This window comes from Athene cunicularia (assembly GCF_003259725.1).
Source record: "Athene cunicularia isolate RWA chromosome 10 unlocalized genomic scaffold, athCun1 chr10_part1, whole genome shotgun sequence".
Lineage (NCBI taxonomy): Eukaryota > Metazoa > Chordata > Aves > Strigiformes > Strigidae > Athene > Athene cunicularia.
In genome coordinates, this window is record NW_020799112.1 from 22,625,833 (window position 1) to 22,640,987 (window position 15,155).

General features: G+C 43.3%; 1 protein-coding gene across 1 annotated transcript in view; it reads left to right on the forward strand.

The window, feature by feature from the left end:
- Positions 1-12,952, forward strand: part of LOC113484204 (myocardial zonula adherens protein-like) — a 60,685-nt gene extending 47,733 nt beyond the window's left edge. Inside the window, exons 13-15 of the mRNA XM_026856454.1 lie at positions 439-1,134; positions 1,774-1,996; positions 2,893-12,952. Of these exons, the coding sequence (XP_026712255.1) occupies positions 439-1,134; positions 1,774-1,996; positions 2,893-3,030 (1,057 nt within the window). The 3' untranslated portion in view covers positions 3,031-12,952. The remainder of the gene's footprint in view (positions 1-438; positions 1,135-1,773; positions 1,997-2,892) is intronic.
- The last annotated feature ends 2,203 nt before the right edge of the window (positions 12,953-15,155 follow it).

Sequence of the window (15,155 nt, forward strand, 5' to 3'; positions counted from 1 at the left end):
CCCCAGCGCCTCCCCGCGGGCCCTGTCCCCGCCGCTGCCTCAGGCCGGGGGACGGCGGCGCAGCCGGGCTTGGCCTTCCCATGGCGCCCGGCCCTGGTTCTGCAGCCTGCGCCGTCCCCAGAGACGGCCGGAGCGGCTCTTTCCGTGAATACGGACACGAGAATCCGTGTACTCCACTTTGCAGAAAATACTAAATGATACTTGCAGAGCAGCGGTTACATCTCTGAACAGGAAGAGATGTAGTAGTCGCTTTATCACAGTATACGCGAGGGTGCCAGTGCTCTGCATCTTACCACTTGTCAGAAATCTAGTATGTAAATAAGAAACTTACTGTTAGAATAAGAACCCTGCCACACTAACTATTCTAATAATTCTGCATCTCAGATTGAAATAGGATTGTTTATACACTGTCAAATAATTATTTTTTTTTGGTCTTAGGAAATTCATTGCAAGGCTTCCAGATAAGGGTAAGAAGATCTCAGATTTTGCTGAAAAGCTGAAGCTTGCTATTTTAGAAGAGGAAGAATTAGAACAAACAGCTGAGCTGTTATCTGCTGTCAGGTTGAAGTTTCAGGTGAAACAGGAGGAGATTAATACAAGCAAACAGCAAGTTACCCTGAATGAGGCCACGCTAAACTGTGAAGATTCCTCAGTCTTCAATGAAAACTCTAATATTAAAGAAGCTTCTGAGATTTCTTCCCAACAGCAGGAGGCAGAATCTGTTGAGCAAGATGCCACGAATGTAGCTCTGGAAAAACAAAGGACTCAGAGGAAAAATGATACAGTAAAGACTGTTACAAAAGAACAGAATCTGGTTTGTGAAGTCAGCTCCAAGTCAGCCACGAGCAGTCATCTGAAAAATGATCAGCGGGTATCTCAGGGCAATATTGAGGATGGCACAGAAAGTACAGGTGCTTTGGACAACAGTAAAGATGTGTTGGTCGATGCCTTTCAAAAAGTTTCAATTGTAGATGGGAATAATAGTGAAGAAATGTTGGAAGAAGAGCAGAATGTGGCTAAACATAAGGGCAGTATCTTTGGAAGCCTGCACCCCAAGACACCACATTATATTGAAGTCCTAGAGTCCAGAGCCAAGAACCCAGTCGTAAAAAAAAGCAAATTTAAAACAAATGTGTAAGTATTATGTAATAGAAAACCTTTTGTGAAATAATTGACTGGTATAAAATTGAACGTGGTAAAGAACGAGATGGTGGATTTATTTTCCTGTGGTGATTAAAGAGATGTGAAGTCAGACAACATGCAAAGGTTCATATGTTGGCTCTTGAGCAGTCGGTGCCACAGAATCTCGGTGTTGAGCAGTGCTCTGATTCCACCCATTTGAAACAATTGTCGTGACCCTTCAGAGTTTCACAGCTTAAGCTGCAGAACTTTCTTGTGGGTCAGATCTAGAACTCGTAGAACTTTAACAGAAGGTGACCTGTTGCTTTTCCTGCCCCTCCAGGGAAATGACAGTTCCCCTTGTGTGTACTGGTGGCAGCAGCAGTTCATGCTCTGTGTGACCCCCAAAGCATTGCTGCTGCATGCTTGCTAACTAACTGGGGTTTGTTCACTGTCAGCTGTAACCTGTGATATTGTCTCTCTGTAGAGAAATCTTTGTGGTTTTTCTGAGTGCTGCTTATTTTTTATTTGTTTATGGTGTCATAACACTTCATATTTCTTTTCAGATTTTGCTTGTTGAAAATAACAAATTTTGGAACTGAAGTTGTTCAAACTTGTGCTGCAAATTTGGGTTGCAACTTTTATCTCTTCCAGATTGTCAGGAGACCCGAGTGGATCATCGCACAGTTCCTCAGCCAGCCAGTCACCTGGCGGGTTTGGCTCTCCAGTGACTGCTGAGGAAAGGCGACTTAGAGACAAGAAACATTTGAATGACATCACAGCAGCTCGGCTGCCGCCGCTTCACCATTCCCCTGCTCAGCTGCTGTCCATAGAGGAATCCATAGCCATTCAGATACAGCAGAAAGAAGCTTATGAGGTACGAGTTTACAGTTTGGTCTGGAAAGTAATTGTATGATTGGGATCACTCCTAAAAAAGAGCATGAAGGGATCTTTTCATACTGATGAATCTGATGTTGAAATTAAGATGGCCAGACTTTGAGGAGAGACACTTTTTCTTGTATGTGATTCTTTTAATGATCTAATAACTTATTAATCCTTTCTGAAACTGTTATTCCTGCATTAAACAAAATGTAGTGTTACTCTTTATGCATTGCTACTCTAACCTCATTGCACTCACTTCATCACCGACTAGAAATTTAAATGTGTACCTTGCCTATTAGTCTTAAGGAGGTTTTGGCCCTTGCATAAATGAAGGCCTAGCAGTATTTGTTATTCTTAAAACATGCAAGTGTCTGCATTTACCTTTAATTATGCTGTGCCTGCAGAATCTGAGTTCTGAGGTTCTTGAAGTTCTATTGTAATGGATTTTGATTTTCCAGGTAGTGCCAAGCTGAATTAGATACTAACATCAATGCGTTTGTGGCTGCTTATTGTTTTAGAAGCACTTGCTAATTTAGTCATCTTGACACTTTAAGGGAAGTAATTTATTTGGAGAATGGAGACCCCTTTTGCTGGTGTTGCTGAGTGACAAGCGTTGCCACTGCTGTGTGGTTGCTGTGCACAGCTGCTCTCAGGCCGAGTGACTGTTCTGTTAAAGCAGACGTTAGCGTATCGCAGGTGAGGAACTTCAAGTCTTGTGAAAAGGTCTTCAATTTTTAGTAGCACAGTTATGTGTAAGTGTGAAAAGAAGCCCACTCTGGAATTACTAATATTATGTCAAGTTCGTACTTTAGTTTTTTCAGGACCAGGATAAAAATGACAAATGAATGCTTTTCTTTTTTTTTTTTTTTTTTTTTATTACCTTTTATATAGGAAATGCAAGCCAAGCTGGCAGCACAGAAGCTTGCTGAGAGATTGAATATAAAAATGCTCAGGTTTGAACCAGAGGGGGAGGCCTCAATGCAATACAGAGAAGTGAGAGATGAAGATTATTTTTCAGCAGAGGACTGAATTCACAGAGGGATGTCTGAGGAGGAGCCGCATAACTGATATTTATGCAGTACTTCTTAAAACCCAGACCTGGATTTGAGAATGCTTGATCTAGTAATTTTTTTTTCTTAATATTTTGACATTACAGCTATGGGAAGGGTTCACTATAAACCTTGTAAACATAAGTGTTATTAATCCCAGTGTGATTTGGGAACGGATTTTTGAGCACTTGGGGCAGTTAATTCTTAGGGATTGCCCCATAGTTTTCAGCCACATCACAGTGAGCTCTTCAGTACACTTTTGTAGGCAGTGATGAGTCATCTACAAGAAAAGGTTTCTTCTGCACAGAAATGTGAGTGCAAAGGGCATCAGCACACATGTCCATAAAGTAAGCTAAGGTGCCCGTGAACTGCTCGCAGGTGTGAAAGCTTTTGTGTAGATGTGAGATACTTCTTTTATCTATTTAAGATTATCTTGCTTTTACCATATGGTGAAAATATGTGTCCAGACTGCTACAATAAATACCTGATAGTTGGACTGTAAGTTAGCTTCTTATCCCATGAGAACTTGTTTCTGTGCCAGCACCTAAAAATAACACTTTCTGCCCTTATGTTGTAAATGGGTAAGTTATTTTGTAACTCAAATTCTGTTTGGGCTTTAAGGGACTCTGCTGTTTCATTTTTGGTTGTTACTGCAAAGCACATGAAGAGATCAAGTTAGTCTGAAGACTTTAATATTTTTATTAAAGGTCTTGGTGTTTTTCCATACTTTTGTACACTGCTTTCATACTTTGGAATACTATTTTTTCATGGTCTGATACTGTAAATTAAGAGATCCACCCTCTGGTTTTCTTGGAGAAAATGTTCTGTGTATTTTGAAGTTTCAGCTGTTCTTTGAAGATAAAAAAAATCTTCCTTACAATAACATCTTCTGCCTTTTAATATGAATTTTGAAAGATAAGGAACACACCTGAGAAGTCTTTCACAACGATGTTCCACTGTTGACTAGGATATTCCAAGCCTAGTATGAGTTCAGTTCTGAAGAGCAAACCCGAGAGATTCCTTGCACGGTCTGGCAGTGCTTGCCCAGAGGCTGCAGCAGCCCTGAGTGCAGGCAGCAGTGTGCACAGCCCTCCCTGGATGTCTGTGTGTTCCTGCAGAAGTGGGGTCTCTGGAAACCAAGGGTGCTCCAGGTGGGAGTCGCTCAGAAAGCTGCACGCTATCATCCAGAGATGGGGGATGAAAGTCCCTGCCACTTCAGGAGTGCACACAGCGCTTCTCTGCGGGCAGTAACTCTCTCCCAGGCAGGGCCCGTGGCACAGCCCGTACCCTGGCAGTGCAGTTTGATGTGGAACTTCTGCTAAGCTAATATGTGGTATTTTTTGACTAGGTCATCCATTGTTCATCTGTGGTGCCTCTTTTCCTGTACCATTTCATCTCACAGGTTTCTCATTTCATGGGCTTCTCATCAGCTCTCTGCCTTCCCTTTTCCTTATAAAACTTCTCCTGTCACTAAAGCAAGTTCATATTCTGCATCTCTGCACCAGCCATTCCCTTTCATGGCACGTACCACTGCATTAACCTTCTGCCAGGCCGTGCATGCTCCTGCCATTGCTGCCTTCTGCTTTCTGTAACCCCATCTAAATACCAGCGGTGCATCAGCTGTGCACCTTGCCACCTCCTACACACTTCAGTCACTTGAATACCCTGCAGTGACCTGAATGTGGTTTTGTCACAGCTGTGAGAGCCTCCTGCTGAGGCTTTCCTGCCTTATTTCTGATTTGGGTTTCAGACTGTGCAGGTATTTGCTACTTCCAGGCCTTATATCCTTTTTACCACCTTTTTCCTGTTTTTTTTACTCTTTTCTGTGCTCTTCATCCTCCCAGCTTCTCACCATCACATCTTTGTCAGCACTATTTTATGGCACGTTTTCAGTTGTTCACATTCATCCCTCACATCAGTGTTGATCCATCTGATCCTCAGTTGTATATATTTCTGCCCTCAGCATCCTCCTGCAGCGTGTGGTTCTGACCCCACAGCCAGTGGAATGCTCTTGTGGATGCAGTTCATCTCTCAAACCACTGTTGTCCATGCTGCCACCTGCTCATCCAGCCGGGTCCTGGCATCAGTCCTCTGTTATTTCAGTCTGGTGTAACTGCACAAGGACAAGAGGCCCCAAAAGTGTATTGGCTTTCCCTTTGCTGTTGCATGAAGCACAAGTTACCCCTTCCAGGCCTGTTTGCATCTCTCCCCCTTGCTAATATCATCCCCCTTGTCCCTGTACTGACTGTGCTGTCACACCTTTTTACTGTGTGTGGTTCTCCATGCTGGCTTTTTTTTTGTGCTAAAAGTCCTTGTGGAAGAAAGTGCTGCATGAATACAAACCCAAGCTGAAGGTGTGAGGTTTAAGTTACTGCTGAAGGGTTTGTACCACTGCAAAACCTGAAAGTTTTCATAGGGGGTTGTTGGTCCTAGGTTCTGAGCACAGGTATGTGCTTTGAATTAAGATTTTGTCAGTGATGAGAAAGCAAAGAGTCAGGTATCGAGTCCTATGTTAAGGAGGATGCGCAATCCAGGTGTTTGTAAAAGGTTTGGAGAATAAGAGGATGAATCATGGAATGGTTTAGTCATACTGAATTAAGTTTCTGATCGGCTGTGGTATTGCTGTTATGTATTTCACTGTTCTCCAGTTCCAGAACATTTTAAAATGTACACAGAATTGAGGAGCTTGCTCTGATTTGGGGGAGTGGACTGTTTTATTGGAGTGGGCTGTTAACCCAGTAGAAAATAAAGAATTGGTAATATGTTTCTGAAGTTCCTCATGTGAATAATGCTTTGTTTTGACCATGTAAAGTTTGCAGCCAAATTTTAGAGAAAAGCAGAACCTTTTGCTTCAGTGCTCCACAAGGGAAGCGCTGGAGATGGAGTTAGGAGACAATTACTGTGTAGAGAAAGAAAACTTCTGGGAATGCAAATGGATGAGAAAAGATCTGTAAGACCTAAAGCTTGACAGTTGTGCAGGTCTGAAAGATGGCACAGAGACAGGGCTTAAGTGGTGTGCTGCAAGTCTACGAGCTGTAGAGCACGTGAGGCAGTACCTGTGCAGCAGCAGCTGTAGTCCCTTGGTTTTTGCATTGTTAGAAGTACCTGAGCTCCAACCTGCACAGAATAAAAGCACTATAACAGCTTCTGCTCACAGCTGTAACGCTTCTTGGGGGAGAGAACATGCAGTCTGGTTTGCCAGCTGTGGTGATAACATGATCTAGAGGTTTTAGCAGTCTAAAAGTTAATGTTATTTGGGAAATAACATTTGAAAGAGCAAGGACCTAAATGCTGCCATACTGAATTATTTTGAGGGACTATAACTAAGGTAGAAAGGATGCATAAGCTTTTCCTGGTTTTTGGAGTTAGACCTAGCTGACAGGCCAGCAGTTCTGTTAGCAGAACTGTAGCAGTTCTTGTAGGCTTGCCGACTGCTCCTAAGGGCCACACGATCAAAAAGGGTCTGTAACAGTAAGCTGCAAGTTCCCGCGTGGAGGAAATGGGGCCTGCAAATTGAGAGAATTTGAAAACCATGGCTCTGTGCTGTGGGTTCCAAACCTGCCACAGGGATGCTGTAGCAGGAGTCTGGGAGAAGAATATCCAGATGCTACAGAATGATGAATTGAAACTTTGGGGGGAAGCCGTGGCAGAGGCTGGTGGCAGAGGCTGGTCGTGCTCCGTGTCAGCCCCAGGCAGCGGTTGGGGGTTTCTGTGTGGAACTCGCAGACACACCACAAGCTGGCAGCCTTTACCAGCCTGGTGGAGGGGGTAGGACCAGAGTAGCCCGGGTTGTAGGTGGAGATCTGGCTGGCTGGTTGTTTTGTGCAGGTCCCTTAGGGAGCAGTGCCCTGGATCCAGGAGGCGGACTCATCTCACTTGTGCACCACGCTGGGTTTGGCTGGTGAAGATGATCTCTGGTGGGACCCCGTTCAGAACATTTTTGGTCTCATTTGAGTGGCGTCTGGCTCATCCTCTGCCGTTAGCAAGTTATGCCTGCAAGGGGTGTCCTTGGGCCAGGGGAGCTGCAATGAATTCTTGGCCTTTTATATCAAGTGGATGGCATGACGGGGACAGGGTATGGGAGTCCTGTGTAGGAGGGAGCTGTGCCCTGCTCTGTGGACTCTGCTGTTGGAAAAGGTGGCTGTTCTCTGCCTTGCCAAACTTGCTTATCTTTCAGAGCAGTATAAGAAGGAGGTGTAATTTTTCAAAAGTGTTCTGTAAGGACAAGCTTTTCAGGGAGTAGGTCTTGCATGGTGTGGTCTTGTTCCAGGGAGGTGCGAACTGAACTGTTTTTTTGCTGAGTTTTGTGGTGCATGTTTTGTTGCAAGTCTACTGCTCTTAGGGTGGTATGCGTGGAGATCACCACTGAGATTTCCTGGTTTCCTAATGTTTGTTTTTAGGTTGTGAACTCCCACGTTCTGGGAGAGAAAGGGAAGTAGAAAAGACAGCTGTGTGAAAACAACATTTATTTTGCCATGGTATTTTTTTCTTTTTCAGTAAGCTAACAATTGTGTTTTATTCTCATACTTCTGCAGTGCTGTGTCACTGCTGACATCATGGCAGGCAAATGTTAGCTGACTCTAGTCCAGACATTTTACATTCACATTGACTTGCCGTGGGATATGAGTGTTTCACTCCATTTGACTCTTTCGTAAATACTGTAATTATTATTCTATATGTAGGCAAAGCTTTAGAGGTATTTAGTCATCTCTTGTTTAAAGCAACTGTTTGGATCATTTGGTTATTAAGATTTCATTAAATTGGCCCTTGATTTGGTGAAGCATGAAAGCATGTATAGAAGTCAAAGCTTGATTCCTCTAGGAGTGTTTATGTGCAAGTGCTCTGTTGAACTGGGACATTGGCTCTGTGTTTTGTTTAATCTCCTTGTGCAAGGGAATTTGTGAATAAGAGTTGTGAACCAATTACTGAATGTGAGGAGATGACACAAATGAGCACAGTGAAATGTGTGTGGGAAGCAAACGGATTTTCAGCTTGCTAGAGTCATTGAACTAAGTATTTCATTTTTAATCATCTGAGTAAATGTGTCCTCCAGCAGTAAGTATAAGAGAGATTTCTTGACAGAGACACTTGTAAGAATTTGTACTGACACCGTCCTTGCTTTTCTTTCAGGCTTGATATTGGGGACCATAACTGCATCACGCATGAACTGGCACATCTCCACTGAAGTCACTGGGGAGATAAGAGGGGCCATAATGCTTACTGAACATATCCATACTCCCTCCCTCTATCCACACAGCTGATAGTAATGCAGTTGCTTATCACATCGAGGCAGTGGTATAATGTGGCAAGTAGTTGCAGTCCAAGGTTTGGCTGAGTCTCTGAAGCTGAGCACTTGACAGGACATACTCTTTGTACACTTCTCCTCAACAGAAATTTCAGTTGCAAAATTTCTGTCCATGTTTTTCTTCTTTCGTTTTTTGTTTGCTTGATTTTTCTAAAAAAAAAAAATAAATCAATTTCTCAATTGTTAGTTGATGCTAGTAACATACACATTTCATTTACTCAGAGATCAGTCAGACCGTGGTGGGAGTACTGTAGCTCTGGGTGTAACAGCACGCGGTCTCCTGCATCCATCTCTGAATTGAAGCTCTCTCCTGCGCTGCCCTCCCAGTGCGTGGAGGCTGCGTGCAGCTCGGGCTGCAGGGAGCCCAAATTCTGGGACAAAACTTGTGATTCGGCAAGAGGCTATGGGATTTTTTTACTGCACACACAGAATCACAGCGGAATCTGGAGGTGCAGTGACACCTTTGTAGCAGGTGTCAGTAAGGGAGAAGGCCTCTCAGCGAGGCTGGCCGCGAGGCTGTTAGGGCTCTTTCGGGAAGGTGGATAAAGCTTCCCCAGCTGACAGGGTCAGGAGAGAAGCAAATTGTATAATCAGTGAGATTTACATTTCCAAGTCCTTTAGACCATTATCCATCGAAGTTGCAAGGTGTCTGTCTCTTGCTGATCAATTGGAACTAGAATAGGTGACATTCCTCACCAAGAGGGGAACCGGTGTTAGTGCCTGGGTACGAACGTGAGAACATGAAGTGGCATTGGCACTATTTTCTTCAGCCATTTTATATCTCTACTTCCATTTATACTGAATTGATTTTCTTCTGTTTTCTTACAAGTCTTTAAAAATAAATCTTCCAGAATTTTTCTACAAACCAAATGAACCAACTGGCTTTGGGCAACAGATAAGAGCCGTGTTAGCCAACTCTTCGCATTTGAATGTAGGACGTCTTGAGAGACTGTGTGATAAGCTCTTTCTGTTTAAGTCACTGTTATGAGCGGCCTGTGTTGTCTCCTGGTTACTATAAAAGTCTCAGTGTAATTGTGGTTTCCAGAGTTACAGATCTATCAACTCCATTTGTAATTACGTGTGAAATTACTTTGTCATTGGCTTTCCTCCTGCTTTTTCCTGAAGGGGAAAAAAAATCCAACAGATTCACAAAATCTTTATTATACATAATAATATTTTCTTTACTGACCCAAGTTATTTCATATTGGTTAGAAGTGCTTATTCCCTGGTTTCACTTGTATTTCTCTGAGCTGCTTCAAATTGGCATTGTACTGATTGTAGTACTGCTTTAATGATAGCAGTGATGATAAATATTATCCTTGCGCAGACATTGGGCATCATCATGTGTCATGTCTGCAGACCAGTTTTTTGCCTGCACGGCAGATTTTTGTGGCTGTGAGCCAGGAATTTTAATGAAAGAAAACATCAAAGATGCAGAAGAAATGAGAATATTAGTCAAGGAAGATACACAGTGATGCTCTCTGATAACCTCTGGTAATTGACATTAGAACTATGTGGGAGCAACTTAAATAAACATCTGGACACCGAGTTTAGACATTTCCAGTGACAAAACCCAGACAGATCTTCTGGACTTGCAATAATAAATATTTCAGCACAGTCCACATGAATCAACTTAGAATTCTGTTTTCAATTATTCTAGTTTTATAAATATATCATAGTTAATTATTCAGGGATAGAATTTCTTTTGAAGATTAAGGAATTTGATGTTTGCTTCATTCACATAAAGTTCCATTTTTTATTTATATCAAATTTACTTCTGTTTGTACAAAACAATAGTGCAAGCTTGCCAAGAGCCATTAAAACAGAAAGCAACTGAACTTTTCCTGGGGTGGAAGGGCCTTTTCTGAAAGCCCTGGCAGCGTACCATAATTCATTCCAGCTATGGTAACCACTTAAATTGTCCCAAAAAGAAAATTATAAATAATAATTTTTAAAAGTCATTCTCAATATTTTAAAAGATTCTTTCCATATATTTTTTTTTACTTTTCGTAATGTGATAGTGCTAAGAACGTGGAAGAGATGTTGGTATGTACCAAACTATTTAAAAGAGGTAGCAATGAAGCTCCAAGGCTGAATGAAACACGGGTTGAAGTCCAGCTCTGATCCTGCTGTTACGACTGTGATGAGGGAATGGCTAGTAAAAGCGTGCTCAGGTTTTGTGCAACTTTTGTATTCCTTAGAAAAGCCTCTAGTGTGGGCGGTAATTGCCAAATCACTTATTTCAGAAGGAATTAATCATGTCTCTGAGTTTGAAGAGTTATTTACACACTACATTAAAATGACTACATTCATGCTTTTTAAAAAATTATTTTTATTTTGAGGTGGTCTCTGTCTTTGTTGCCAGGGGCCCTGGACAAGCTGAGGGATTCTTCTGAAGAGTATTGAGGCTTTAGTAATCTTCATTGCCTCTTTCAGTTTAATTTATGCTTCCTCACAGCCCAGGCTGTCAACATCAGCACATGTTCCTGCAGTTTCCTACCTGGGCTGTTCCTGGCAGCAGCATTAGTGTAAGCTGGCTGCTGGTGTTGTTGAGCCACTGGTTGGGTTATGCTATACCTACAGGTTAAGAAGGTTTCAGGGAACTGCAGTGTTAGCCAGACCTTTCAGAGGTGGAATTGTGTTTGAGTGCAGTTCAGAAAGTCCCTTACACACTAGCTGTCAAACTGTTGTGTCCCGCGTCAGGCTGGGGTTCATGTGGCAGTTCAGGTTAGAAGGGGCCTCGGGAGTGCTCTTGGCCAACCTCCTGCCCACAGCAGGCTCAGCTCAGAGGCCCCGTGAGGTTGCTCAGGGCTTTAATCTAGTCTGGTATTGAAAACCTCTGAGGACGGAGATTATACAGCCCGTCAGGGTAACCTCTTGTATGTATGAGCGTCGTCCTGGCAGGGGGTGGAAGATTTTCTTTAACCCCAGTCTGAACCACTCTTGTTTCAGCTTATGCCTGGCTCTGCCCATTGATAGGTGCTGGAGGGCTGCTGTTCAATCCCCTTGAAGCCTCCCCTTCTCCAGACTGAACAGGTACACCACTGCCTCATGCAGCTTGATTTTTACCAAGACCCTCGGAGCCTTTTCAGCAGGGGAGCTTGTCATTTCTGGACACATCACAGGTGAGCACATTAGGAAGCTGCAGGCTGAAAAGAGAATTGTATTATTCAGTTCTATCACAGCTCTCCCAGATCAATAAAATATGTTTTCTGCTTTCATATTTTGGAAAAAAAACCCAGCCTGGTTATCCTGATCTGAGCCTATCTAAAACTTCAATGTCCATTAAAAAAAGATAATTTGTGCTTTGTAACCCTTTCTGTGTACTATAAAAATGATGGATAAGGAAGCACAGTGAAAGCTGTAAATCAGTCTTCAGTCTGATAATCTAATAAGAGCATCTCTTCAGCAGTTTTACCTCTTGCTCATTGATCTATAGCTTCGTAATTAATTTCCCCTAGTTTTAACCTTATTTTTATTAGAACACCTAATTCCTTATTGCTAAAACTATGCACCGGAAATTTGTAGTGTTATAGTTCAGACAGTGTAACCTATTCATTGTTAAAGGAACACAGAGGAGGAAGACAAGTTATTTAGACATTTATTACTCAGAGATGCATTTGAGGAAAGACAGAGAATAAAGCTGAATGGATAAAGCTAAGAAGAAAATTTAGATTGTAACTATTAAGCAAAAGCTTTTGTAACAGAGAGTTACCTGCTGAATGATCCTCTGTGGGGAAGCGTTAGGTTCCCAGCTGCAGGTGCTTAAAACTCCACTGGACAAAGTACTGCCTGCAGAGACCAGGTCTGTGCTGCCCAGGGGAAGGGCTAGTCAGGATGTGGGGCTCTTGTTCTGTGTGCTGCCCCGTGCCACCGCTGCAGCACACCCTCCTCTACCAGGGCAGCCACTGTGTCTGATCTATTTCTGATTAAAACCTGAGGATCTGCTTTGGCTACCTTAACTCCCCTGTTGCTCATCAGATCTTGAATCTGAAAGACGTTGACATGTCTGGTTTCCTCCTCCAGTTTTGTTTTCTGATCTTCCTGAAAGGAAGGGACAGTCTGAGTAACTGCCTTACTTATCAGCTGTGCCCTGATCCAACATTGATTACTTTTTCTCAAGAATTAAAAATGCTGATAGAAAACAGTAATAAAATTAACTTACAATTATTTGTAGCAGATGTAAATTCTCTTTATGTGTTCTTTTTGTGCTTTGTGTAAAGGGAAAAGAGCTGGAGCTGTATGCCTTGACCCCTCCTTTGCCTCAAACTGCCATGCAGTAGAGAGGAAGTGAACTTTATAGGTTTGTACTTAGTGGCTGTTGAGACACTTGACATTTGTACGCTTAAAATGTTAAGTCATTCCTCTGGGTATTTTTATTTCCTAAATTATTATAAAGTTTTGTAGAGATCCAAAGATTACAAATCTTTAAGTACATACATTACAAGCTGATTTTTGTACTTGTGTGCCACATACCTACATTATATGCAGAGAAAATAAAGAAAAAGAAAGCAAGATGTAGAAAAATGTTAATCAAGGAAATATTTCATTCGATGGTAAAGCTACAATTTGCTACTTTATAAATAGCACTTTGGTTGGTTTTTTTTTTAAAAAAAAAAAGCAACAAAAGCCCCTGAAAACACCCAACCAAAAAACCCACCCATCAAGCAGCATGTATTGTTGTTAGGATACTGGAATCCTCCTGCAACACAGAGTACAGGTCAAGTGTATTAGCCAGATGTTCAGAGGAGCTCTGTTCTGTATCTTACAAGTAGTTGCTCAGGGTTATCAATTGTGTTTGGCTTTTAGCAGAAAGAGAATCAGCAAAGCACCATTTCAGATTTCACCCTTATGCCTGTCTTACGAGGCATCACTCTCCTTCCCCAGCAAAGGGGCTCTGCCTCTTACTTTGTGCTAGAGAGATCAGACTGTGCTTTTACTGGTGGATTGAGGGTATGTGGGAGACCGTCACATCTCCTACCTTTTAAAAACTGGGAGATGAGAGATAAAGTTTCATAGGTCTGGAGGGAGCAGCAGTTTGTGTTTCAGCCGGTGTCACATCTGTCTACCCTGCCTATGTGGTCCATAATTCTCTGCCACAGCTGAGGAGGCAAGTGCTCCAGAGAGCTTCATGTGCTCTCTTTTGCGTGTTGGTGCATAAGAAAGGGTAACTCCAAAATAATTGGAGGCTCTAAGATTCAGTGATGTAGAGATCAGAATGAAATGCTTTTTCCAGACATGTGCCAGGAAGGGGTGCATGACACTTATCCTTAAACCTAGCCTATACTTAATACTTAGATGTTCCCTGCTAAATTGATGTCTAAATAGCTTTACTGGTGGGAGTAGAGGAGACATGAGAGTCAGATTACACTTTATTGTGGAACTTGACGTGAAATCAGAACTTTGTTGCCTGGATGTTGTGGTGAGATGGGTGTCAGTGGCAGTAATGTAAGAGGATGTCTGTAGGAGTGCTCCCTGTCACAGGGCTGCCCTGGATCAGATCACATTTAAATACACTGTATGCGGGCTTTGATCGAGGGCCACCTGGCCATGTCTAGCCAGTAGAGAACCAGGAGACTTACTGAAGGACAAACTCTCCACTTTATAGCCTGCCACTGCAGCAGGATGGTTTTCCAGGTTATGGTTTCACTGTTATTAATACTGGTGCTGTATCGTACAGGATCACCCAACAGTACTCATTCAACCAGGATACTATGTGAGTACCCAACTTAGTCCTGTTGTCTGTTTAGCCAGAGCAGCCAGTGTGCTGGTGTGCTGCCTTCGTGATTTGATGCCAGCTGCGTCAGGACAGGCAATATCCACTCTGGCACACAGCCTCCCGGGAGCAGGATGTTTTTCAGAACAGCTGGAGCAAATGTGAAACTCTCGGGCTCAATCGGAACCAGTTTTGCCATTTGTTTCACCTGCCCAGAGGTGTTTTGTTTGTGGTCAGGGCTAGGTGCCTAAAGCCAGGCTTGCCATGTGATTGAGCCATGGCCTCAGTAAAATCCCGATGTGTGCTGTGAGCTGACGTCCCCCTGTGATGGCCGCGCTCACCGCGGCAGAGCTGAGCTGTGCCATACTGGGCATTTTGTGGGTTGTGTCCTTGTGCCAATGGTTCAAGGTTGCCACAGTAATTTTAAACCCTAAGGTAGAGAGAAACAAATTCCACTCCCACCCCTCAAAAAAAAAAAAAAAAAAAAAAAAAAGCCTTGTTTGGAACTTGCTTTAGGGTTTGAAAATTGTAACTAGTTTTTGTATAATTAGCTAGTGCGTTCCTGGTGTAGGCCAGTAGAGGCATCCACATGGCACCAGGCAGCCCCCAGGAGCTGCCTGGCTCGTCGGGGCGCTGGAGGCAATGCCGCCTCATTAGCGCCGGGCGGCCTGGGTTAATGAAGCTCTGCTAATGAATGACAGTGTTAGGTGGTGTACCCTCGTGTCCGTAGAGTAACCAACCAAGGCACATCTTCAGTATTATTAAAGAGGGTTTTCAAACGTATTTTGCTATTTTTACTGAAAAACACAGGTGCCTGGTACTACCACCGTTCTCCTGCTTGAAGCACAGAGCCGGCCTGTGGGCAATTTCGGGGTAACAGCGTAATGCCAACATTAAAACATTTCTGCTGTGGGCGTAAGCTGTTCTGCCAAGCCAGGCTATCTGACATAATCGTGTAACTGCATACCTAACTCTCTCCTGGTGCTTCACCTGAATAAGCTCTCCGGAGGGGGTTCAGAGGGGCGGACGCGCCCGGCAGGGCCCGGCCGAGGCAGGGGCGGGAAACGCGCCTCGGGGAAATGGC